The following is a 25,861-nucleotide window of genomic DNA, read 5'->3' as shown; positions in this document are numbered from 1 at the left end:
TAAACTAAAAAGGCCTGAGCATAAATAAGTGTCACGGCTGTCTAATCAAGTTTTTTTCTAATTTCACGGTTGCAAATAATGATCTGTGGGTTTCTAAAATCAATGCCTTTCCTGTAATCTTTTATTCAAAAGGATGACATATCTCCTCTTTCATGCTGTTGTTTCGGTTGAGGCTCCGGGACCCTCGTATTAAAAAGGCCGGAGCATAAATAAGTGTCACGGCTGTGTAATCAATGTTTTTTTCTAATTTCACGGTTGCAAATAATGATCTGTGGGTTTCTAAAATCAATGCCTTTCCTGTAATCTTTTATTCAAAAGGATGACATAGCTCCTCTTTCATGCTGTTGTTTCGGTTGAGGCTCCGGGACCCTCGTATTAAAAAGGCCTGAGCATAAATAAGTGTCACGGCTGTGTAATCAATTTTTTTTTCTAAATTCACGGTTGCAAATAATGATCTGTGGGTTTCTAAAATCAATGCCTTTCCTGTAATCTTTTATTCAAAAGGATGACATATCTCCTCTTTCATGCTGTTGTTTTTCGGTTGAGGCTCCGGGACCCTCGTATTAAAAAGGCCGGAGCATAAATAAGTGTCACGGCTGTGTAATCAATGTTTTTTTCTAATTTCACGGTTGCAAATAATGATCTGTGGGTTTCTAAAATCAATGCCTTTCCTGTAATCTTTTATTCAAAAGGATGACATATCTCCTCTTTCATGCTGTTGTTTCGGTTGAGGCTCCGGGACCCTCGTATTAAAAAGGCCTGAGCATAAATAAGTGTCACGGCTGTGTAATCAATTTTTTTTTCTAAATTCACGGTTGCAAATAATGATCTGTGGGTTTCTAAAATCAATGCCTTTCCTGTAATCTTTTATTCAAAAGGATGACATATCTCCTCTTTCATGCTGTTGTTTCGGTTGAGGCTCCGGGACCCTCGTATTAAAAAGGCTTGAGCATAAATAAGTGTCACGGCTGTCTAATCAATGTTTTTTTCTAATTTCACGGTTGCAAATAATGATCTGTGGGTTTCTAAAATCAATGCCTTTCCTGTAATCTTTTATTCAAAAGGATGACATATCTCCTCTTTCATGCTGTTGTTTCGGTTGAGGCTCCGGGACCCTCGTATTAAAAAGGCCTGAGCATAAATAAGTGTCACGGGTGTGTAATCAATGTTTTTTTCTAATTTCACGGTTGCAAATAATGATCTGTGGGTTTCTAAAATCAATGCCTTTACTGTAATCTTTTATTCAAAAGGATGACAGTACTACCAAAATACAGCCAATGAAGGGCCTTAGGAAGACTGAGCCAAGGTTGGATTGTAGTATTTGGTTAGGCTAATCATGATGGCCATGTAGACCACCACCACCGAGAGTCCGGGAAGTAACAGGGATGATGAGATGAAAGAGCTAAGAATAGTAGAACTTGAAACAACAGAGTTAGCCATGGGTGTTAGTGCAAAACCGCTTGGCTTTTTTTTGGCTTTGGGTGCGGCTATTCATGCAGGCCATATAGAGCTGACAACATTCGGTGTCGTATCAGCTATTAAACTAATAAGAACAGTACTACCAAAATACAGCCAATGAAGGGCCTTAGGAAGACTGGGCCAAGGTTGGATTGTAGTATTTGGTTAGGCTAATCATGATGGCCATGTAGACCACCACCACCACCGAGAGTCCTGGAAGTAACAGGGATGATGAGATGAAAGAGCTAAGAATAGTAGAACTTGAAACAACAGAGTTAGCCATGGGTGTTAGTGCAAAACTGCTTGGCTTTTTTTTGGATTTGGGTGCGGCTATTCATGCAGGCCATATAGAGCTGACAACATTCGGTGTCGTATCAGCTATTAAACGAATAAGAACAGTACTACCAAAATACAGCCAATGAAGGGCCTTAGGAAGACTGGGCCAAGGTTGGATTGTAGTATTTGGTTAGGCTAATCATGATGGCCATGTAGACCACCACCACCGAGAGTCCTGGAAGTAACAGGGATGATGAGATGAAAGAGCTAAGAATAGTAGAACTTGAAACAACAGAGTTAGCCATGGGTGTTAGTGCAAAACCGCTTGGCTTTTTTTGGCTTTGGGTGCGGCTATTCATGCAGGCCATATAGAGCTGACAACATTCGGTGTCGTATCAGCTATTAAACTAATAAGAACAGTACTACCAAAATACAGCCAATGAAGGGCCTTAGGAAGACTGAGCCAAGGTTGGATTGTAGTATTTGGTTAGGCTAATCATGATGGCCATGTAGACCACCATGTAGTAATAAGAACAGTACTACCAAAATACAGCCAATGAAGGGCCTTAGGAAGACTGAGCCAAGGTTGGATTGTAGTATTTGGTTAGGCTAATCATGATGGCCATGTAGACCACCACCACCGAGAGTCCTGGAAGTAACAGGGATGATGAGATGAAAGAGCTAAGAATAGTAGAACTTGAAACAACAGAGTTAGCCATGGGTGTTAGTGCAAAACCGCTTGGCTTTTTTTTGGATTTGGGTGCGGCTATTCATGCAGGCCATATAGAGCTGACAACATTCGGTGTCGTATCAGCTATTAAACAAATAAGAACAGTACTACCAAAATACAGCCAATGAAGGGCCTTAGGAAGACTGGGCCAAGGTTGGATTGTAGTATTTGGTTAGGCTAATCATGATGGCCATGTAGACCACCACCACCGAGAGTCCTGGAAGTAACAGGGATGATGAGATGAAAGAGCTAAGAATAGTAGAACTTGAAACAACAGAGTTAGCCATGGGTGTTAGTGCAAAACCGCTTGGCTTTTTTTGGCTTTGGGTGCGGCTATTCATGCAGGCCATATAGAGCTGACAACATTCGGTGTCGTATCAGCTATTAAACTAATAAGAACAGTACTACCAAAATACAGCCAATGAAGGGCCTTAGGAAGACTGAGCCAAGGTTGGATTGTAGTATTTGGTTAGGCTAATCATGATGGCCATGTAGACCACCATGTAGTAATAAGAACAGTACTACCAAAATACAGCCAATGAAGGGCCTTAGGAAGACTGAGCCAAGGTTGGATTGTAGTATTTGGTTAGGCTAATCATGATGGCCATGTAGACCACCATGTAGTAATAAGAACAGTACTACCAAAATACAGCCAATGAAGGGCCTTAGGAAGACTGAGCCAAGGTTGGATTGTAGTATTTGGTTAGGCTAATCATGATGGCCATGTAGACCACCACCACCGAGAGTCCTGGAAGTAACAGGGATGATGAGATGAAAGTGCTAAGAATAGTACTACTTGAAACAACAGAGTTAGCCATGGGTGTTAATCCAAGACCGCTTGGATTTATTTTTGTATTGGGTGCAGCTAATCATGCAGGCCATATAGAGCTGACAACATTCGGTGTTGTATCAGCTATAAAAATAATAAGAACTGTACTATCAAAATACTGACAATGAAGGGCCTATGAAGACTGAGCAAAGGTTGGATTGTAGTATTTTGTTCGGCTAATCATGATGGCCATGTAGACCGCCCGTAACAGGGATGAAAGTGCTAAGAATAGTACTAATTGAAACAACAGAGTTAGCCATGGGTGTTAGTCTAAGACCACTCAGCTTTTTTTTGGGTTTGGGTGCAGCTAATCATGAAGGACAGATAGACCTGCCACCATTTGGTGTTGTAACAGGTATGAAAATGCAAAGAACAGTACTACATAACACAACCTACTTACCATGGGTCCCAGAACATATGTTTGGTTGTTATATTTTGTAAGGGTAATCATGCAGGCCATATAGACCTCCACCGAAAGGGTGAGTATGAGTAACAGCTATTAAAATGCGAAGGACATTACTAATTAACACAACATAGTTACCATGGGTCGCAGACCAAGAGCAGATGTCTTATTATTATATTTTGTATGGGTAATCATCCAGGCCGTATAGACCTCACCAAATAGGGGGAGTTACAGAGATTAAAGTGCTAAGAATGGTAGTACTTAAAACACAACCTCGTTAAAATAGGTAGCAGACCACATGTCTTATTATTATAATTTTTCAGGGTAATCTGGCAGGCCATATAGAACTCCCCCGATAGGGGGGGGGGGGACAGGGATTAAAGTGCTAAGAAAAGTACTAATTGACACAAGCTAGTTGGGTCCAAGAACGCATGTTTGATTATTAGAATTTATTAGGGTAATTATATATCTAACAAATCTATCTATTTCTCTTCTATCGATTCTATCTAACTATCAATCTATGTATATCTATCTATCCTATCTATCACTATCAATCTATCTTCTGTCCGGGATGTTTTGAGACAGCCACTTTGGGAATGTTAGTTGATTTAGACCCATTATGGCTTAAAAGCAGACTCTGCATCAACTATGTAATTTTCCATGGGAGTTTTGCCAGGGATCCCCCTCCAGCATGCAACAGTCCAGGTGTTAGTACCCTTGAAACAACTTTTCCATCACTATTGTGGCTAGAAAGAGTCCTTGTAGGTTTTAAAGTTCGCCTGCCTATTGAATTCAATGGTGGTTTGCGCGGTTCGCGCGTTCGCGAACAATACCGGAAGTTCGAGTCCGCGGTTCGCGAACCGAAAATTTTAGGTTCGCGACATCACTACCTAACACCCCCTAAGTTAAATATAATTTTTATCTAACGAAATAAATTATTTCTTATTAAATAAATTATTCCTATTTAAATCTAAATACTTACCTGTAAAATAAACCCTAATATAGCTACAATATAAATTATAATTATATTATAGCTATTTTAGGATTAATATTTATTTTACAGGCAACTTTGTATTTATTTTAACCAGGTACAATAGCTATTAAATAGTTAAGAACTATTTAATAGCTACCTAGTTAAAATAATTACAAAATTACCTGTAAAATAAATCCTAACCTAAGTTACAATTAAACCTAACACTACACTACACTAACCGCTTGGATCAAGATGGTTGCGGGTCTGGATCGCCTCTTCTTCCCGGATAGGATGAAGACTTTGGAGCCTCTTCTGGACCTCTTCAGCCGCAGGATTATGGATCGCCAGCCCCCGCTTAGGTTGGATGAAGATTTCGGAGCCAGGACCAATCGGTGATACCCGGCGAGGTGAAGATAAGGTAGGAAGATCTTCAGGGGCTTAGTGTTAGGTTTATTTAAGGGGGGTTTGGGTTAGATTAGGGGTATGTGGGTGGTGGGTTGTAATGTTGGGGGGGGTATTGTATGTTTTTTTTTTACAGGCAAAAGAGCTGAATTCTTTGGGGCATGCCCCACAAAAGGTCCTTTTCAGGGCTGGTAAGGTAAAAGAGCTTTGAACTTTTGTAATTTAGAATAGGGTAGGGCATTTTTTTATTTTGGGGGTCTTTGTTATTTTATTAGGGGGCTTAGAGTAGGTGTAATTAGTTTAAAATTGTAATATTTTTCTAATGTTTGTAAATATTTTTTTATTTTTTGTAACTTAGTTCTTTTTTATTTTTTGTACTTTAGTTAGTTTATTTAATTGTATTTATTTGTAGGTGTTGTATTTAATTAATGTATTGATAGTGTAGTGTTAGGTTTAATTGTAGGTATTTTATTTAATTTATTTATTGATAGTGTAGTGTTAGGTTTAATTGTAACTTAGGTTAGGATTTATTTTACAGGTAATTTTGTAATTATTTTAACTAGGTAGCTATTAAATAGTTCTTAACTATTTAATAGCTATTGTACCTGGTTAAAATAAATACAAAGTTGCCTGTAAAATAAATATTAATCCTAAAATAGCTATAATATAATTATAATTTATATTGTAGCTATATTCAGGTTTATTTTACAGGTAAGTAGCTTTAAATAGGAATAATTTATTTAATAAGAGTTCATTTATTTAGTTAGATTTAAATTATATTTAACTTAGGGGGGTGTTAGGGTTAGACTTAGCTTTAGGGGTTAATCCATTTATTAGAGTAGCGGCGAGATTCGGTCGGCAGATTAGGGGTTAATAATTGAAGTTAGGTGTCGGCGATGTTAGGGAGGGCAGATTAGGGGTTAATACTATTTATTATAGGGTTATTGAGGCGGATTAGGGGTTAATAACTTTATTATAATAGCGGCGCGGTCCGGTCGGCAGATTAGGGGTTAATAAGTGTAGGCAGGTGGAGGCGACGTTGAGGGGGGCAGATTAGGGGTTAATAAATATAATATAGGGGTCGGCGGTGTTAGGGGCAGCAGATTAGGGATACATAGCTATAATGTAGCTGGCGGCGGCGTGCGGACGGCAGATTAGGGGTTAAAAAATTTTAATAGAGTGGCGGCGATGTGGGGGGACCTCGGTTTAGGGGTACATAGGTAGTTTATGGGTGTTAGTGTACTTTAGAGCACAGTAGTTAAGAGCTTTATAAACCGGCGTTAGCCCAGAAAGCTCTTAACTACTGACTTTTTTCTGCGGCTGGAGTTTTGTCGTTAGATTTCTAACGCTCAGTTCAGCCACGACTCTAAATACCGGCGTTAGAAAGATCCCATTGAAAAGATAGGATACGCAAATGGCATAGGGGGATCTGCGGTATGGAAAAGTTGTGGCTGTAAAGTGAGTGTTAGACCCTTTAATGACTGACTCTAAATACCAGAGGGCGGTAAAAACCAGCGTTAGGAGCCTCTAACGCTGGTTTTCACGGCTACCGCCCAACTCTAAATCTAGGCCTAGGTTTTTATAAATGTCGTCGCCCCATCTGTAAAACATGTCAACATGTTACAGAGGGACCTAAATTTACTTCTACCACTACAAAAATGGAACATACTATAAAAAATGTTATTAATTGCTCCACTACTCATGTAGTGTATTTATTAACTTGCCTCCTTTGTGGGAAACAATATACAGGAAAAACAAAAAGGTCCCTAAAAGATAGGTTCTTACAACATCTGAGATCTATAGAAGATGAGGAATGTGACACTCCTGTCGCAAGACATTTCAGAGAACAACATAACTCTGACGTGTCTAAACTAGCCATACAGGGCATTGATCATGTCCCTTGCTGGAAAAGAGGCGGTGACAAGGAAAACAAACTAAATAAAAGAGAAATCTATTGGATGTTTTCTCTCAAAACCAGTAGTCCATATGGTCTCAATATGAGAAGGGATCTGGACACATTTACTTAAAATATATTTGTTTCTTCTAATTGAGCTTAGTTTCCATCTCATATTCTGTGATTCTTCGCAGTTTATAATTTGTTCCTTATAAATTAGTTAAAAGTTCAGGTGATATAATCTCTCCATATGCTCTCTTAATTGTTGCCTCTTAACAACAGCATATAAAGAAACTCATTAATATAAGGCACACTTAAATATCTACAGATTTGCAATCTTCAAAATTTAATAGAATATTTAGAATTTTTTTAATAAGTGTGAACACTAGGTTTCAAATTAAGTAGGCAGTGCAGGTTAGGAAATAAGCTAACTTTATCACAATATGTCCCTTTATATATTTAGTTTTTTCTCCTTTAGGTACTTTTATAGGATGGTATAACTTTAAGAATAGGTGCTAGCATATTTCTCTCTTCCCCTTTAAATAGAAGGTGTGCACAGGTGTGTCTATATGCAGTGAACAAGTGCTGAGGCACGAAACATGTTTGCAGACAGGTGTCTCTGTACACACTGAGTTACTTTTTAACTCTTATTTTTGTACTACGATGTCTTTTTATCTTGGATTATATTAAAATTTATACACTTTTTAAGAGCAGGTGTCTTTGGACTGTTTTTGCGCTATTCCTTAATTCTTTTGGATTTATATATATATATATATATACACACATATGAAGGACTATTCAGGGATTCCTGACAGATATCAGTGTTACAATGTAACTAGCGCTAATTTTGAGAAAAAAAATGGTTTGAAAATAGCAACGTGCTACTTGCACTTATTGCCCTGGAACTTGCAAAAACATGTAAACATTGGATATTTCTAAACTCAGGACACAATTTAGAAACTATTTAGCATGGGTGTTTTTTGGTGGCTGTAGATGTGTAACAGATTTTAGGGGTCAAAGTAAGAAAAAGTGTGTTTTTCATCATATTTTATAAAAAATATTATATTGAATTGTAATAGGATGAAAATAATGGTATCTTAAGAAAGTCAATTTAAATATATGCAGCTTTTATAGACATTTAACAATTTATATTTAGTTTGTTTATTTATTTAACAATGTTTTTTATTTAAAAAAAGAAGCTAGATACAAGTTATAACAAACCCACTAAACTGCAGGTCTGTTATTTTAGAAATTCTGGTAAAATCTTATATTTTAGGCTTTTGTAAAGTATAGATTTATGTTAAAAAATGACAGAGCAATATATTTTGTGTATATAATTATATATTATATGTATGGAAATAAATGTTACATATCTGATGGCCCCCATCAAGTAATACAGTGACTAATTACAAAAGCTCACAGTTAGTGGCAGAGTACAGCAATTTATATGTGTAGAATTGTTTGTGTGTATATATATATATATATGTGTGTGTGTGTGTATATATATAATGTTTGCTAGAAAGATTAGAAAAAGAAACAGAACAGGTAGTTAACAAACAATAAAAGGGTCATATTATTAATATTGAAATATTCTGCATTGTATCACATACTCTATGTATCTAATAATATATTAATATTATACGTCTGTTTGCTACTAAATTATGTTAGAATAACAATTTCCATCAATAAAAACATAATATAATGCTGTATCCTGAGATATTTTGGGACACAACAGAAAAATCTCTCACATTTAAATAAACAGTTTGTTTCCTCCTTACTTATCCATATGATAATCACACCCTGAGGGGGAGGCAGGGACCCTGTATTCATGTGACACCAGAGGGAACAATAGACATCTATATGAGAACAAAAGGCCAGGTGTGACCCTCTCATTGTCTCCCAACTGACAAGTTGTACTCATGTGAGTCACACAGAGAAAGGTGACACTCCCACATTAGTATAAATATCTGTGTAACACCCAGTGATATCACAGGAGGAACCAGAGAGACTTCATACTTACAGAGCTTCTGCTAAACGGTAATGTGCAAAACCTGACATAAATCTTTATTAGCAGCCTCACACTGTTGTGTTTTATATAATGATGAGAAAATATTGTTGTGTTTTTTGTTATGATAAAGATAAAATATTTCACTTCATATAAGAAACTGAGTTTATATATAAATGCCACTGCAATTATTTAATTTGTTTAATATATTTCATGCTATGTTAATGAATTTAATGTTTAGTTATTTTATTAAGAAGGCTAATTTAATACATAATGATTTATAGTATTTGGTAAAATTAATGTTTTTAGCAGAACCAGACAATATTTTTAAGCTTGATGAGGTCTGTTAGATAATACATTTGTGGGGGTTGTTCCTGTTATCCAATGAGCATCAGATTCTTAAAGGGACACTAAACCCATTTTTTTATTTTATGATTCAGATAGAGAATGCAGTTTTAAGCAACTTTCTATTTTACTCCTATTATCAATTTTTCTTCATTCTCTTGATATCTTTATTTAAAAAGGAAGGCATCTAAGCTAAGGATCCAGACAATTTTTGTTTATTGGTGCTGTCCAATCAGCAAAGAGAACCCAGGTTGTGAACCAAAAATGGTCAAGCTTCTAAACTTACATTCTTGCTATTCAAATAAAGATAGCAAGAGAATGAAGACAAATTGATAATAGGAGTAAAATTGAAAGTTGCTTAAAATTGCTGCTCTATCTGAATCATGAAAGAAAAAAATTGGGTTCAGTGTCCCTTTAAGTATCAGCCAATTAGAATCCTGTATTTCCCTATAGGTTTATAATGAACTATCAGCCAATTAGAATCCTGTATTTCCCTATAGGTTTATAATTAAGTATCAGCCAATTAGAATCCTGTATTTCCCTATAGGTTTATAATTAAGTATCAGCCAATTAGAATCCTGTATTTCCCTATAGGTTTATAATTAAGTATCAGCCAATTAGAATCCTGTATTCACTATAGGTTTATAATTAAGTATCAGCCAATTAGAATCCTGTATTTCCCTATAGGTTTATAACTAACTGTAGAGCCCAGATAAACCATTTTCATTTAATATTAGTGTAAAGCTGCTATTTGCTCCAGTAATAAATATCACTCAGCTTATGGCCCTGTTGTATCAGTCTCATCACATATACTGATCTAATGATAAATATCTTGTGATCTGCATATTATTTTATTTCTAATGAGGTTATTTTATAATACATTTCTTATTTCTATTAGCTGCACCTGTTTATCATCAGAACGTTTATCCCACTGATCTGTGACTGATTCTTGTTGTTAGTAAAGACCTTAGTAAGTGTATTCTGCACCTTCAGCTGCTGCTGTTTATGTCACATGATCACAGACTTAAAGGGACAGTGTCCTGTACATTTGTTTTCCCTTAAAATAACAAGAAACCCCAAATGTTTTTCATCATTTAAATAGAACATATAATTTTCAACAACTTTCCAACTGACTTCTATTGTGATATTTGCATCATTCTCTATATGTCCTTTATCAAAGAAGCAGCAATGCACTACTGGGAGCTAGCTGAGCACATAAGGTGAGCCAATGACAAGAGGCTTGTATGTGCCACTAATCAGCAGCTAGCGCACCATAGTGCATTAAAGGCTTTGCCACAAAGGTCCCCAAGGGAATAAAGCAGATTTGATAATAGAAGGAAATTGTAGAGTAGTTTAAATTTGAATCATAAAAGTTTAATTGTGACGTTGCTGTCCCTTTAATGTGTTTCTAATGACTTGTTTTACCGGGGTATAAAATAGTATAAAGTGTATGGGGAATTTCACCTTTAGCTTTATTTTTATATAAAATAACTGTTTGCTAATAATGAATTTATTTTCATTATTAAATTGTACACAGCCTTTTAAATGACCTGAGGCTCTGGCTCCTACTTAGCATATGCAGGAGATCACATTATATAAAAATGTGAGTCTGTTATTGGCTGATAGCTGTCACATGGTACAGGAGTCTGTTATTGGCTGATAGCTGTCACATGGTACAGCTGCAGAGCTACATTTATCAGAAAACAATCTACTGCTCTTTTAAATTCATAGTAAGTTTTATTGCATTGTATTTTTATAATGCATCTGTGGTTTTGTAATTCTATATTTTATGGTCCTTTTAAATGGAGTGAGTTTGCCAAAAGAACATCTCATTATATTATCACTCTATGTAAACACAAGTTCTTCCTTTTCTTAACTCTATCCAAGATAACAATTGAAATGAACATTTTAGTGCCTATCTCTCCCACACCCCCATGTAGTGTGATTTAAGACAACTCAGCATTGACCAAGAGAAGTTAAAGGACTGGGGGTGGAGCACATGACAAAATGTCTGACAGTGAGAATTAGTAGGAAGTACAATACCAATACTGCAGTATCCAATTTAACTTATATTTAAACAACTGATATTTAACATTTCTTTCAGGAGAAAATCTTGTTTCATATAAATGATAGAAAATAAAGATAATAATATATTTGTAAAGTTGTGATATGGCCCCACTTAAATAGATTTTCTACCATTATGTTGTATAGATCTGGGAAGATTCATATTTAAGGGCCATTATAACACCCACAGAGCTAACTGTACTAAATGCTTGTGCTGAATCAATAGCACATATGTAATAACCTAATGAGCTGATCTGTATCACATGAATTGTTATGGGTGCCTTTAATTATACCATACGTACAGTTAATCAGAACCATTATTTATTATTATCTGTCTAAACCATGTAATATACTTTTTACAGACACAGCCAGAGCACTGAGAGATATCAGGTATTGATGTAACTGGAGTGAATAAGGGAACCTTCTTCCTGAGCACAGACATTGGAGCCTGTTATCAGCACAAACTCATATGTGTTAGGTGAGTAAAATAGATATTATGCTAACTTTAATTGCTGGGAAAATAGAATAGATCAATCATTAAACAAATATAAATTATTATATTTATATCTGCATCTTTAATAACATTTGTGTCAGTGACGCTATAAAGAAGGAGCAACCCCCAATGGGCTGAGGAGAAGGGTAAAAAATACTACCCCCCTACCCTTTTAGACAGACCAAGTCCTACAACTGCCTAACATCACCCCCAGACCTGGTTCATTACTCAGAACACCTGCAACTCCATCTTCCCCTGCCCTGACCTCACTCATGGAACACCCACAACTCACCCAGTGTTCCCCACCCCAGAACCACCACTGATTTGTGTGCTTATTTTTACAGTGAGTATTATTAAACTTATAACGTTTTTGGCTGTTTATATAAATCAAACAACTGCACCATCTCAATACATCTCACACTGATGATTAGTCTGTGATGATTAAGACATCATGTTCTCACCCAACTGGTTATGCATGAGCCGGGCACGGCTGTATGTGCAGTTGCTTGTGCAATGTTAAATGAGGATGGCAGATGCTACCTCTCCTGTCCAGAATACAGATGTACTTGATCCCTGGCTGAGAACATTATCCACACGCACCTTGTTTAATGCGGCCCTATAACTTGTTTTCATCAGTAATTTAGGTTACTATGATGTAGTAATGTTTACATTCTATGTCAACCTTTTTAATTTGTGATTTACAGCTAAATACATTTAAAAATACAAAACGGAAGTAATTTTTTTAGTATAAAAAAAGTTTTTTTGATTGACATGGATTATATTATAAAGAATAAACATTTTTATTTGTCTTCTATTTTTTATGTAGACAAACACATGAATAGTTCATATCCCACCTTCACTACAGAAAGCATCAGAATGATACCGCAAACTCCAAAAGTCTTAGACACCAATGACTATTCACAAACATTGGGGAAATCACAGCAGATATTTAAAGATGATGATGAATTGGCAAGAACTGGGCAGCAATTATTATGTACAGAGAGTAATTTAGTCATCAAACAAGAGGACACCATTTATGACTTATCTAGTGAAATGATTATCCCAGAGGATAAACCACAGATATGTACTGAGTTTTCAAAACATATTAAAGAAGGGAAAAGTCTACAGTCTAACCAAATTATTCATACAAAGGAGAAACCTTTCAAATCTACAGAATGTGAGAAAAGCTTTAGATGGAAGTCTCATCTACTAGAACACCACAAAATTCACACTGGTGAGAAACCACACACATGTACTGAGTGCGACAAATGTTTTACACGAATGGGTAATCTGAAAAAACATAAAAAGATTCACACAGGAGAAAAACCTTTAACATGCACAGAGTGTGGAAAAAGTTTTGCACAAAAGAGTTACCTGAAAACTCATGAAAGGATTCACACAGGGGAAAAGCCTTTCACATGTTCAGAGTGTGGAAAAAGTTTTACACATAAGAGTCATCTGAAAACTCATGAAAGGAGTCACACAGGGGAAAAGCCTTTCATGTGTACAGAGTGTGGGAAATGTTTTACACAATTAGGTAGTCTGAAAACTCATGAAATGATTCACACAGGAGAAAAGCCTTTCATATGTACAGAGTGTGGAAAAAGTTTTACACATATAAATAGTCTGAAATATCATGAAAGGATTCACACAGGAGAAAAGCCTTTCACTTGTACAGAGTGTGGAAAAAGATTTACACGAATGCATCATCTGAAAACTCATGAAATTATTCACACAGGAGAAAAGCCTTTCACATGTACAGAGTGTGGAAAATGTTTTACACAATTAGGTAGTCTGAAAACTCATGAAATGATTCACACAGGAGAAAAGCCTTTCACATGTACAGAGTGTGGAAAAAGTTTTACACAAATAAAAAGTCTGAAATATCATGAAAGGATTCACACAGGGGAAAAGCCTTTCACATGTACAGAGTGTGGAAAATGTTTTGCACAAATGAGTAGTCTGAAAACTCATGAAAGAAGTCACAAATGCATACTTACATGCAAATAGTGCCCATCATCATAAGTGGATCCGGAATATCCCTTACGGACAATTCCAAAGGGTCAAGAGGAATTGCACGGATGAGGACACTTTTATAAAAGAATCAGAAATCTTAAAAAATAGATTTTTAAGTAAAGGGTATGATGCCACTCTAGTACAGAATGCTTATATAAGAGCAAAAAAACTTAATAGAAAAAACAATGCAAGAAAACCATTAAAGATCAACCTCTATTTGTGACTAAATACAATAGAGCATCCAGACAGATAGAAAAAAAGCATAGCGAAACATTGGCCAATTCTCTTGCAAGATCCTGTTTTGAAAGAAGTACTGACAGAGAGACCTAATGTAGTGTTTAGGAAAAATAAGAATTTCAAAAGTATTCTAGCTCCCAGTAGATTAAGAGAAGCAGGTAAACAAATCAATTGGTTACAACGTAGATCTAAGGGTTTTTTTAAATGTGGCAGAAGGGGATGTGTAAGCTGTGCACATTATGACTCCTGCAATACCCATTTTCAATCCTTGAGAGGTAAAAAGAAAAAATACGAGATTGAAGAAACCATCAACTGCAAGAGTACACATGTTGTTTACCAACTTAGTTGCTCATTTGAGAAAATTTACATAGGCAGAACAAAACGTAGCCTAAAAACCCGTTTTAGGGAACACCTAACAAATATTGATAAAGGTGTTCTCAATCATGGGGTCTCAGCCCACTTCACCCTTGTCCATAATGGTGATCCCAGTAGCCTAAAAGTTAAGGCTATTGAAAGGGTACCACTGGACAAGAGGGGGGGGAATAGATTAATTACACTGAGACGGAGGGAAACGTTTTGGATTCATACCCTGGGGTCAATGGAACCTCAGGGTATGAATAGAGAGATTGACCTTGCAGCTTTTCTAGTGGATGATTAACATAACAGGTTATTAATCTATATATTTAGTGAATTAATTTTATCTTTGAGCTAAGGTGTATATCACATGTAGTAGATGTACACCTATATTGAGTATGTGATAGAAGTATAGTGAGAAAATTATTTGTGAGGTTTTAGGATTTTTAACTCATATTTATTTATTTAATTGAATTGGGTTTTAATATTTTAATTTATTAATATCTTTTTAAAGCTGGGTAATATCGATACAGATGTGGAGGTTCTTAATATATAATTCTCTTAAACTGTATTGAATTGAAACAGTTTTATATCAATTTTATACTAATGGTTTTTATACTAATGGTTTTTTATTATGAAATGTGTATATCAGATATATTGTCATGTCATCCCTTATTAAATTGATCTGAATTGCTTTTTTAATGTATGGCATTTTTTAAATCATATAATGATATTAAAATAAAAAATAAAAAATATGTTTTCTGACAAAATGAATATAATATTAAAATGTTCCTTTTTGCATCTTCTTTATTATTATATCATTTTACTGCCACTAAATAAGCATTGAACCCACTATCAGATTTAGGGGGGTTAATAGTAATCATTCCTTAAATAGTCCTTGGTGTGTATATATATTATTATTATTTTTTTTTTTAAACTTATCTATTTGTGAGTTTTTGGTATTATTTAATGGTGGGATGAGATGTATATATCTTTTAAAATTGTTTTTGTGTGTAATAACTGAACGGCAAATGTTTGTTTTTACTAGCATAAGTGAGGTGATGTATATATGAATATTTACAGCATGTTATCACCTTAACTATGGTATGCAGATAACCAATGAGAAACATTTCTAGATTGGAGGAGTAGTTTAAGAGACGGCGGAGATAGAGTGTGGGCAGCCTCTGACAAAGTAGGAAGACGTACTACGAAACGCGTTAGGCCCCGCCCACCGTCTTGACGTCACGCCGCATACACCAGCTGCAGGGTAGCCGGCTTTTTCAACCTGGTAGTCTGGTGCAGTATGGGCTTTTGGCATTAGTATCTGTGACATATTTATTTATCACGAACCTTTATACTGTGAACTTTGCTCAATTCCTTGTGGTAATCGCACAACAGCGTGCTGAGGACTGTTCGTGTGCTAGGACTTTATCACGGAGGTTTGAGCATCTGAGTGTATTTACATTTCTGTGACTGGACATACCTCATATGTTTGAGGTTTGAGAGTGTGAGTTTTTAATCGTCATATACTTTAATAAAATTGTTGTGATCTTACAGTCTGCACTTAGAGGTGTTTTGCGCCGCCCTTCTTTTCTTTTGTATTTGTATTATATGATAAAACCATGAAAAAAAACAAATACACTACAAATAATTTGACTAGTAAACAGAGACAGGCCATTCAAGATCTAGAAAAAAACACTGATATAACAATCAGACCGTCTGATAAGGGCGGAAACGTGATTGTACTTAATACTTCAGACTACATTTTAGAAGCACAAAGACAACTCTCTGATGCTTTGGTTTATATTAAACTTAAAGACAATCCAACAGAGTTATATAAGAAGAAATTAGCAAACATAGTGAAAATAGCTAAAAATAACAATGTAGTTAAAATCACAGACCTTGAGGATCTAATACCTAAATTTCCTGTTACACCTGTTTTCCACATGTTTCCTAAAATTCACAAAAATTATGAAAAAAACCCTGGGCGCCCCATCATTGCGGGAATAGGTTCCCTGAATGAACCCCTTTCTGAACTTGTGGACATTTTCTTGCAGCCATTAGTGAGACAAATCCCCAGTTATCTACAGGATACCACTGATTTATTGAATAAATTGCAGAGTGTTCCCTGGAAAAATACTTACAAATTCTGTGTAGTGGATGTAACATCTTTATACACGAAAAAGGGATTGCTGCAATGGATTATATGCTTGACCTATACGGAAAATTCGAACCAAATGTCAAGCATTTTCTCCTATCAGCCATCGAATACTTATTAACACATAACTTTTTCATGTTTGGACGGGATTGCTATCTGCAAAGGCATGGGACAGTGATGGGGGCAAAGTTTGCCCCATCCTATGCCAATCTTTTCATGGCATGGTGGGAGCTGTCCCACGTCTTTGCGGATGGCAATCCGTTCAAGGATAAAATCATCCAATACTATCGCTACATCGACGATTTGTTTTTCATCATCGATGGCAGTGATGGTGAAGTTGAACAGCTTTGCAAATATCTTAATTCAAATGAATGTGGTATTCAATTTACAGGAGAAGTCGATGCAAATTCTGTAAAATTCCTGGACTTAGAAATCACAGGAGACAGTGACTGTGAAATAATTAAAACTTCTCTTTTTAGAAAAGCTACAGCAGGAAACACCACTTTGGAATTCAATTCCTGTCATCCCAAACATGTGATCAAAGGGATCCCCAAAGGGGAATACATTCAGGCTAAAAGGAATTGCAGTACAGATAGTGCTTACCAACAACAAGCTTCTATCATTTCAGAAAGATTGTTAAAAAGGGGATATGAATCAGAATTATTGAACCAAATAAAACATGAAGTTGAACAAATCCCAAGAGACAATCTGTTGAAATATAAATATAACAAAAATAAAAAATCAAAACACAATAAGCTGAAATTTATAACAACTTACAGCAAGGACTATTATAAAGTCTGCAATATAATCAGGGAATCCATGCAAATCTTACATACTGACCCCATTATAGTGGATGTACTAAGCCAAGGCTGTGATTTTGTAGCCAGAAGATGAAAAACTATTGCTAATGTGTTATCTCCTTCAGATCTTCCTACTAAGCCTACTGGCACCTGGCTTAAAAAGAGATTAGGTTTTTATAAATGTCGTCGCCCCATCTGTAAAACATGTCAACATGTTACAGAGGGACCTAAATTTACTTCTACCACTACAAAAATGGAACATACTATAAAAAATGTTATTAATTGCTCCACTACTTATGTAGTGTATTTATTAACTTGCCTCCTTTGTGGGAAACAATATACAGGAAAAACAAAAAGGTCCCTAAAAGATAGGTTCTTACAACATCTGAGATCTATAGAAGATGAGGAATGTGACACTCCTGTCGCAAGACATTTCAGAGAACAACATAACTCTGACGTGTCTAAACTAGCTATACAGGGCATTGATCATGTCCCTTGCTGGAAAAGAGGCGGTGACAGGGAAAACAAACTAAATAAAAGAGAAATCTATTGGATGTTTTCTCTCAAAACCAGTAGTCCATATGGTCTCAATATGAGAAGGGATCTGGACACATTTACTTAAAATATATTTGTTTCTTCTAATTGAGCTTAGTTTCCATCTCATATTCTGTGATTCTTTGCAGTTTATAATTTGTTCCTATAAATTAGTTAAAAGTTCAGGTGATATAATCTCTCCATATGCTCTCTTAATTGTTGCCTCTTAACAACAGCATATAAAGAAACTCATTAATATAAGGCACACTTAAATATCTACAGATTTGCAATCTTCAAAATTTAATAGAATATTTAGAATTTTTTTAATAAGTGTGAACACTAGGTTTCAAATTAAGTAGGCAGTGCAGGTTAGGAAATAAGCTAACTTTATCACAATATGTCCCTTTATATATTTAGTTTTTTCTCCTTTAGGTATTTTTATAGGATGGTATAACTTTAAGAATAGGTGCTAGCATATTTCTCTCTTCCCCTTTAAATAGAAGGTGTGCACAGGTGTGTCTATATGCAGTGAACAAGTGCTGAGGCACGAAACATGTTTGCAGACAGGTGTCTCTGTACACACTGAGTTACTTTTTAACTCTTATTTTTGTACTACGATGTCTTTTTATCTTGGATTATATTAAAATTTATACACTTTTTAAGAGCAGGTGTCTTTGGACTGTTTTTGCGCTATTCCTTAATTCTTTTGGATTTCTATATATATATATACACACATATGAAGGACTATTCAGGGATTCCTGACAGATATCAGTGTTACAATGTAACTAGCGCTAATTTTGAAAAAAAAAATGGTTTGAAAATAGCAACGTGCTACTTGCACTTATTGCCCTGGAACTTGCAAAAAACATGTAAACATTGGATATTTCTAAACTCAGGACACAATTTAGAAACTATTTAGCATGGGTGTTTTTTGGTGGCTGTAGATGTGTAACAGATTTTAGGGGTCAAAGTAAGAAAAAGTGTGTTTTTCATCATATTTTATAAAAAATATTATATTGAATTGTAATAGGATGAAAATAATGGTATCTTAAGAAAGTCAATTTAAATATATGCAGCTTTTATAGACATTTAACAATTTATATGTAGTTTGTTTATTTATTTAACAATGTTTTTTATTTAAAAAAAGAAGCTAGATACAAGTTATAACAAACCCACTAAACTGCAGGTCTGTTATTTTAGAAATTCTGGTAAAATCTTATATTTTAGGCTTTTGTAAAGTATAGATTTATGTTAAAAAATGACAGAGCAATATATTTTGTGTATATAATTATATATTATATGTATGGAAATAAATGTTACATATCTGATGGCCCCCATCAAGTAATACAGTGACTAATTACAAAAGCTCACAGTTAGTGGCAGAGTACAGCAATTTATATGTGTAGAATTGTTTGTGTGTATATATATATATATATATATATATATATATATGTGTGTGTGTGTGTATATATATAATGTTTGCTAGAAAGATTAGAAAAAGAAACAGAACAGTTAGTTAACAAACAATAAAAGGGTCATATTATTAATATTGAAATATTCTGCATTGTATCACATACTCTATGTATCTAATAATATATTAATATTATACGTCTGTTTGCTACTAAATTATGTTAGAATAACAATTTCCATCAATAAAAACATAATACAATGCTGTATCCTGAGATATTTTAGGACACAACAGAAAAATCTCTCACATTTAAATAAACAGTTTGTTTCCTCCTTACTTATCCATATGATAATCACACCCTGAGGGGGAGGCAGGGACCCTGTATTCATGTGACACCAGAGGGAACAATAGACATCTATATGAGAACAAAAGGCCAGGTGTGGCCCTCTCATTGTCTCCCAACTGACAAGTTGTACTCATGTGAGTCACACAGAGAAAGGTGACACTCCCACATTAGTATAAATATCTGTGTAACAACCAGTGATATCACAGGAGGAACCAGAGAGACTTCATACTTACAGAGCTTCTGCTAAACCAGAGAGACTTCATACTTACAGAGCTTCTGCTAAACGGTAATGTGCAAAACCTGACATAAATCTTTATTAGCAGCCTCACACTGTTGTGTTTTATATAATGATGAGAAAATATTGTTCTGTATTTTGTTATGATAAAGATAAAATATTTCACTTCATATAAGAAACTGAGTTTATATATAAATGCCACTGCAATTATTTAATTTGTTTAATATATTTCATGATATGTTAATGAATTTAATGTTTAGTTATTTTATTAAGAAGGCTAATTTAATACATAATGATTTATAATATTTGGTAAAATTAATGTTTTTAGCAGAACCAGACAATATTTTTAAGCTTGATGAGGTCTGTCAGATAATACATTTGTGGGGGTTGTTCCTGTTATCCAATGAGCATCAGATTCTTAAAGGGACACTAAACCCATTTTTTTATTTTATGATTCAGATAGAGAATGCAGTTTTAAGCAACTTTCTATTTTACTCCTATTATCAATTTTTCTTCATTCTCTTGCTATCTTTATTTAAAAAGGAAGGCATCTAAGCTAAGGAGCCAGACAATTTTTGTTTATTGGTGCTGTCCAATCAGCAAAGAGAACCCAGGTTGTGAACCAAAAATGGTCAAGCTTCTAAACTTACATTCTTGCTATTCAAATAAAAATAGCAAGAGAATGAAGACAAATTGATAATAGGAGTAAAATTGAAAGTTGCTTAAAATTGCTGCTCTATCGGAATCATGAAAGAAAAAAATTAGGGTTCAGTGTCCCTTTAAGTATCAGCCAATTAGAATCCTGTATTTCCCTATAGGTTTATAATGAACTATCAGCCAATTAGAATCCTGTATTTCCCTATAGGTTTATAATTAAGTATCAGCCAATTAGAATCCTGTATTTCCCTATAGGTTTATAATTAAGTATCAGCCAATTAGAATCCTGTATTTCCCTATAGGTTTATAATTAAGTATCAGCCAATTAGAATCCTGTATTCACTATAGGTTTATAATTAAGTATCAGCCAATTAGAATCCTGTATTTCCCTATAGGTTTATAACTAACTGTAGAGCCCAGATAAACCATTTTCATTTAATATTAGTGTAAAGCTGCTATTTGCTCCAGTAATAAATATCACTCAGCTTATGGCCCTGTTGTATCAGTCTCATCACATATACTGATCTAATGATAAATATCTTGTGATCTGCATATTATTTTATTTCTAATGAGGTTATTTTATAATACATTTCTTATTTCTATTAGCTGCACCTGTTTATCATCAGAACGTTTATCCCACTGATCTGTGACTGATTCTTGTTGTTAGTAAAGACCTTAGTAAGTGTATTCTGCACCTTCAGCTGCTGCTGTTTATGTCACATGATCACAGACTTAAAGGGACAGTGTCCTGTACATTTGTTTTCCCTTAAAATAACAAGAAACCCCAAATGTTTTTCATCATTTAAATAGAACATATAATTTTCAACAACTTTCCAACTGACTTCTATTGTGATATTTGCATCATTCTCTATATGTCCTTTATCAAAGCAGCAGCAATGCACTACTGGGAGCTAGCTGAGCACATAAGGTGAGCCAATGACAAGAGGCTTGTATGTGCCACTAATCAGCAGCTAGAGCACCATAGTGCATTAAAGGCTTTGCCACAAAGGTCCCCAAGGGAATAAAGCAGATTTGATAATAGAAGGAAATTGTAGAGTAGTTTAAATTTGAATCATAAAAGTTTAATTGTGACGTTGCTGTCCCTTTAATGTGTTTCTAATGACTTGTTTTACCGGGGTATAAAATAGTATAAAGTGTATGGGGAATTTCACCTTTAGCTTTATTTTTATATAAATAACTGTTTGCTAATAATGAATTTATTTTCATTATTAAATTGTACACAGCCTTTTAAATGACCTGAGGCTCTGGCTCCTACTTAGCATGTGCAGGAGATCACATTATATAAAAATGTGAGTCTGTTATTGGCTGATAGCTGTCACATGGTACAGGAGTCTGTTATTGGCTGATAGCTGTCACATGGTACAGCTGCAGAGCTACATTTATCAGAAAACAATCTACTGCTCTTTTAAATTCATAGTAAGTTTTATTGCATTGTATTTTTATAATGCATCTGTGGTTTTGTAATTCTATATTTTATGGTCCTTTTAAATGGAGTGAGTTTGCCAAAAGAACATCTCATTATATTATCACTCTATGTAAACACAAGTTCTTCCTTTTCTTAACTCTATCCAAGATAACAATTGAAATGGACATTTTAGTGCCTATCTCTCCCACACCCCCATGTAGTGTGATTTAAGACAACTCAGCATTGACCAAGAGAAGTTAAAGGACTGGGGGTGGAGCACATGACACAATGTCTGACAGTGAGAATTAGTAGGAAGTACAATACCAATACTGCAGTATCCAATTTAACTTATATTTAAACAACTGATATTTAACATTTCTTTCAGGAGAAAATCTTGTTTCATATAAATGATAGAAAACAAAGATTATAATATATTTGTAAAGTTGTGATATGGCCCCACTTAAATAGATTTTCTACCATTATGTTGTATAGATCTGGGAAGATTCATATTTAAGGGCCATTATAACACCCACAGAGCTAACTGTACTAAATGCTTGTGCTGAATCAATAGCACATATGTAATAACCTAATGAGCTGATCTGTATCACATGAATTGTTATGTGTGCCTTTAATTATACCATACTTACAGTTAATCAGAACCATTATTTATTATTATCTGTCTAAACCATTTAATATACTTTTTACAGACACAGCCAGAGCACTGAGAGATATCAGGTATTGATGTAACTGGAGTGAATAAGGGAACCTTCTTCCTGAGCACAGACATTGGAGCCTGTTATCAGCACAAACTCATATGTGTTAGGTGAGTAAAATAGATATTATGCTAACTTTAATTGCTGGGAAAATAGAATAGATCAATCATTAAACAAATATAAATTATTATATTTATATCTGCATCTTTAATAACATTTGTGTCAGTGACGCTATAAAGAAGGAGCAACCCCCAATGGGCTGAGGAGAAGGGTAAAAAATACTACCCCCCTACCCTTTTAGACAGACCAAGTCCTACAACTGCCTAACATCACCCCCAGACCTGGTTCATTACTCAGAACACCTGCAACTCCATCTTCCCCTGCCCTGACCTCACTCATGGAACACCCACAACTCACCCAGTGTTCCCCACCCCAGAACCACCACTGATTTGTGTGCTTATTTTTACAGTGAGTATTATAAAACTTATAACTTTTTTGGCTGTTTATATAAATCAAACAACTGCACCATCTCAATACATCTCACACTGATGATTAGTCTGTGATGATTAAGACATCATGTTCTCACCCAACTGGTTATGCATGAGCCGGGCACGGCTGTATGTGCAGTTGCTTGTGCAATGTTAAATGAGGATGGCAGATGCTACCTCTCCTGTCCAGAATACAGATGTACTTGATCCCTGGTTGAGAACATTATCCACACGCACCTTGTTTAATGCGGCCCTATAACTTGTTTTCATCAGTAATTTAGGTTACTATGATGTAGTAATGTTTACATTCTATGTCAACCTTTTTAATTTGTGATTTACAGCTAAATACATTTAAAAATACAAAACGGAAGTAATTTTTTTAGTATAAAAAAAGGTTTTTTTGATTGACATGGATTATATTATAAAGAATAAACATTTTTATTTGTCTTCTATTTTTTATGTAGACAAACACATGAATAGTTCATATCCCACCTTCACTACAGAAAGCATCAGAATGATACCGCAAACTCCAAAAGTCTTAGACACCAATGACTATTCACAAACATTGGGGAAATCACAGCAGATATTTAAAGATGATGATGAATTGGCAAGAACTGGGAAGCAATTATTATGTACAGAGAGTAATTTAGTCATCAAACAAAAGGACACCATTTATGACTTATCTAGTGAAATGATTATCCCAGAGGATAAACCACAGATATGTACTGAGTTTTCAAAACATATTAAAGAAGGGAAAAGTCTACAGTCTAACCAAATTATTCATACAAAGGAGAAACCTTTCAAATCTACAGAATGTGAGAAAAGCTTTAGATGGAAGTCTCATCTACTAGAACACCACAAAATTCACACTGGTGAGAAACCACACACATGTACTGAGTGCGACAAATGTTTTACACGAATGGGTAATCTGAAAAAACATAAAAAGATTCACACAGGAGAAAAACCTTTAACATGCACAGAGTGTGGAAAAAGTTTTACACATAAGAGTCATCTGAAAACTCATGAAAGGAGTCACACAGGGGAAAAGCCTTTCATGTGTACAGAGTGTGGGAAATGTTTTACACAATTAGGTAGTCTGAAAACTCATGAAATGATTCACACAGGAGAAAAGCCTTTCATATGTACAGAGTGTGGAAAAAGTTTTACACATATAAATAGTCTGAAATATCATGAAAGGATTCACACAGGAGAAAAGCCTTTCACTTGTACAGAGTGTGGAAAAAGATTTACACGAATGCATCATCTGAAAACTCATGAAATTATTCACACAGGAGAAAAGCCTTTCACATGTACAGAGTGTGGAAAATGTTTTACACAATTAGGTAGTCTGAAAACTCATGAAATGATTCACACAGGAGAAAAGCCTTTCACATGTACAGAGTGTGGAAAAAGTTTTACACAAATAAAAAGTCTGAAATATCATGAAAGGATTCACACAGGGGAAAAGCCTTTCACATGTACAGAGTGTGGAAAATGTTTTACACAAATAGGTAGTCTGAAAACTCATAAAATGATTCACACAGGAGAAAAGCCTTTCACATGTACAGAGTGTGGAAAAAGTTTTACAAAAATAAAAAGTCTGAAATATCATGAAAGGATTCACACAGGAGAAAAGTATTTCACATGTACAGAGTGTGGAAAAAGTTTTACACAAATAAAAAGTCTGAAATATCATGAAAGGATTCACACAGGGGAAAAGCCTTTCACATGTACAGAGTGTGGAAAATGTTTTACACAAATAGGTAGTCTGAAAACTCATGAAATGATTCACACAGGAGAAAAGCCTTTCACATGTACAGAGTGTGGAAAAAGTTTTACAAAAATAAAAAGTCTGAAATATCATGAAAGGATTCACACAGGAGAAAAGTATTTCACATGTACAGAGTGTGGAAAAAGTTTTGCACAAATGAGTAGTCTGAAAACTCATGAAAGAAGTCACACAGGAGAAAAGCCTTTCATATGTACAGAGTGTGGAAAAAGTTTTACACATATAAATAGTCTGAAATATCATGAAAGGAGTCACACAGGAGAAAAGTCTTTCACATGTACAGAGTGTGGAAAAAGTTTTACACAAAAGAGTTATCTGAAAAATCATGAAAGGAGTCACACAGGGGAAAAGTTGTTCACATGTACAGAGTGTGGAAAAAGTTTTATACAAAAGAGTGATCTGAAAACTCATGAATGGATTCACAAGGGAAGAAACCTTTCACATGTTTAGAAGTAGGGTTGTCACCTTTTGCCCAGCCGATTCCCTGACACTTTACAAATGGGTGTGGTTGGGGTGTGGCTTCACACAACCATAATAAAATATATTTTACAATTTTTTGGTCTGCCAGTAAAGGATTGAGTGTTATAATGTTTAATTTAATACACACACAACAACGATAGCTAGATATAGTCAGATATATACAGTTTGATAGACAGACTGACAGAAAGGTATATACATAAACAGAGAAATGGATAAAGACATACATATATTAGTATGTAAGACAGAAAGCTATGGGGTCTACACCCTCTAGCTCACCCTATAGCACTACTGAGGTAGAGAGAAGGGTACTTAAATATTTGTTAAGCACCTCTATATATCAATAAACTC

At 35.0% G+C, this 25,861-nt stretch overlaps 1 protein-coding gene across 1 annotated transcript; it reads left to right on the top strand.

Moving 5' to 3' along the window:
• Positions 1-13,213: 13,213 nt before the first annotated feature.
• LOC128661273 (oocyte zinc finger protein XlCOF6-like) lies at positions 13,214-25,405 on the top strand (the record flags this gene model as incomplete). The annotated part of the gene is made up of 3 exons (XM_053715547.1): positions 13,214-13,874; positions 16,298-16,542; positions 24,101-25,405. Coding segments are annotated over 3 exons (2,211 nt in total), but the record flags the coding sequence as incomplete, so codon positions are not given.
• Between the last annotated feature and the right edge of the window lie 456 nt (positions 25,406-25,861).

Source organism: Bombina bombina, chromosome 5, assembly GCF_027579735.1.
Source record: "Bombina bombina isolate aBomBom1 chromosome 5, aBomBom1.pri, whole genome shotgun sequence".
NCBI classification, from domain to species: domain Eukaryota; kingdom Metazoa; phylum Chordata; class Amphibia; order Anura; family Bombinatoridae; genus Bombina; species Bombina bombina.
This window is presented reverse-complemented; position numbering and strand designations above follow the sequence as displayed.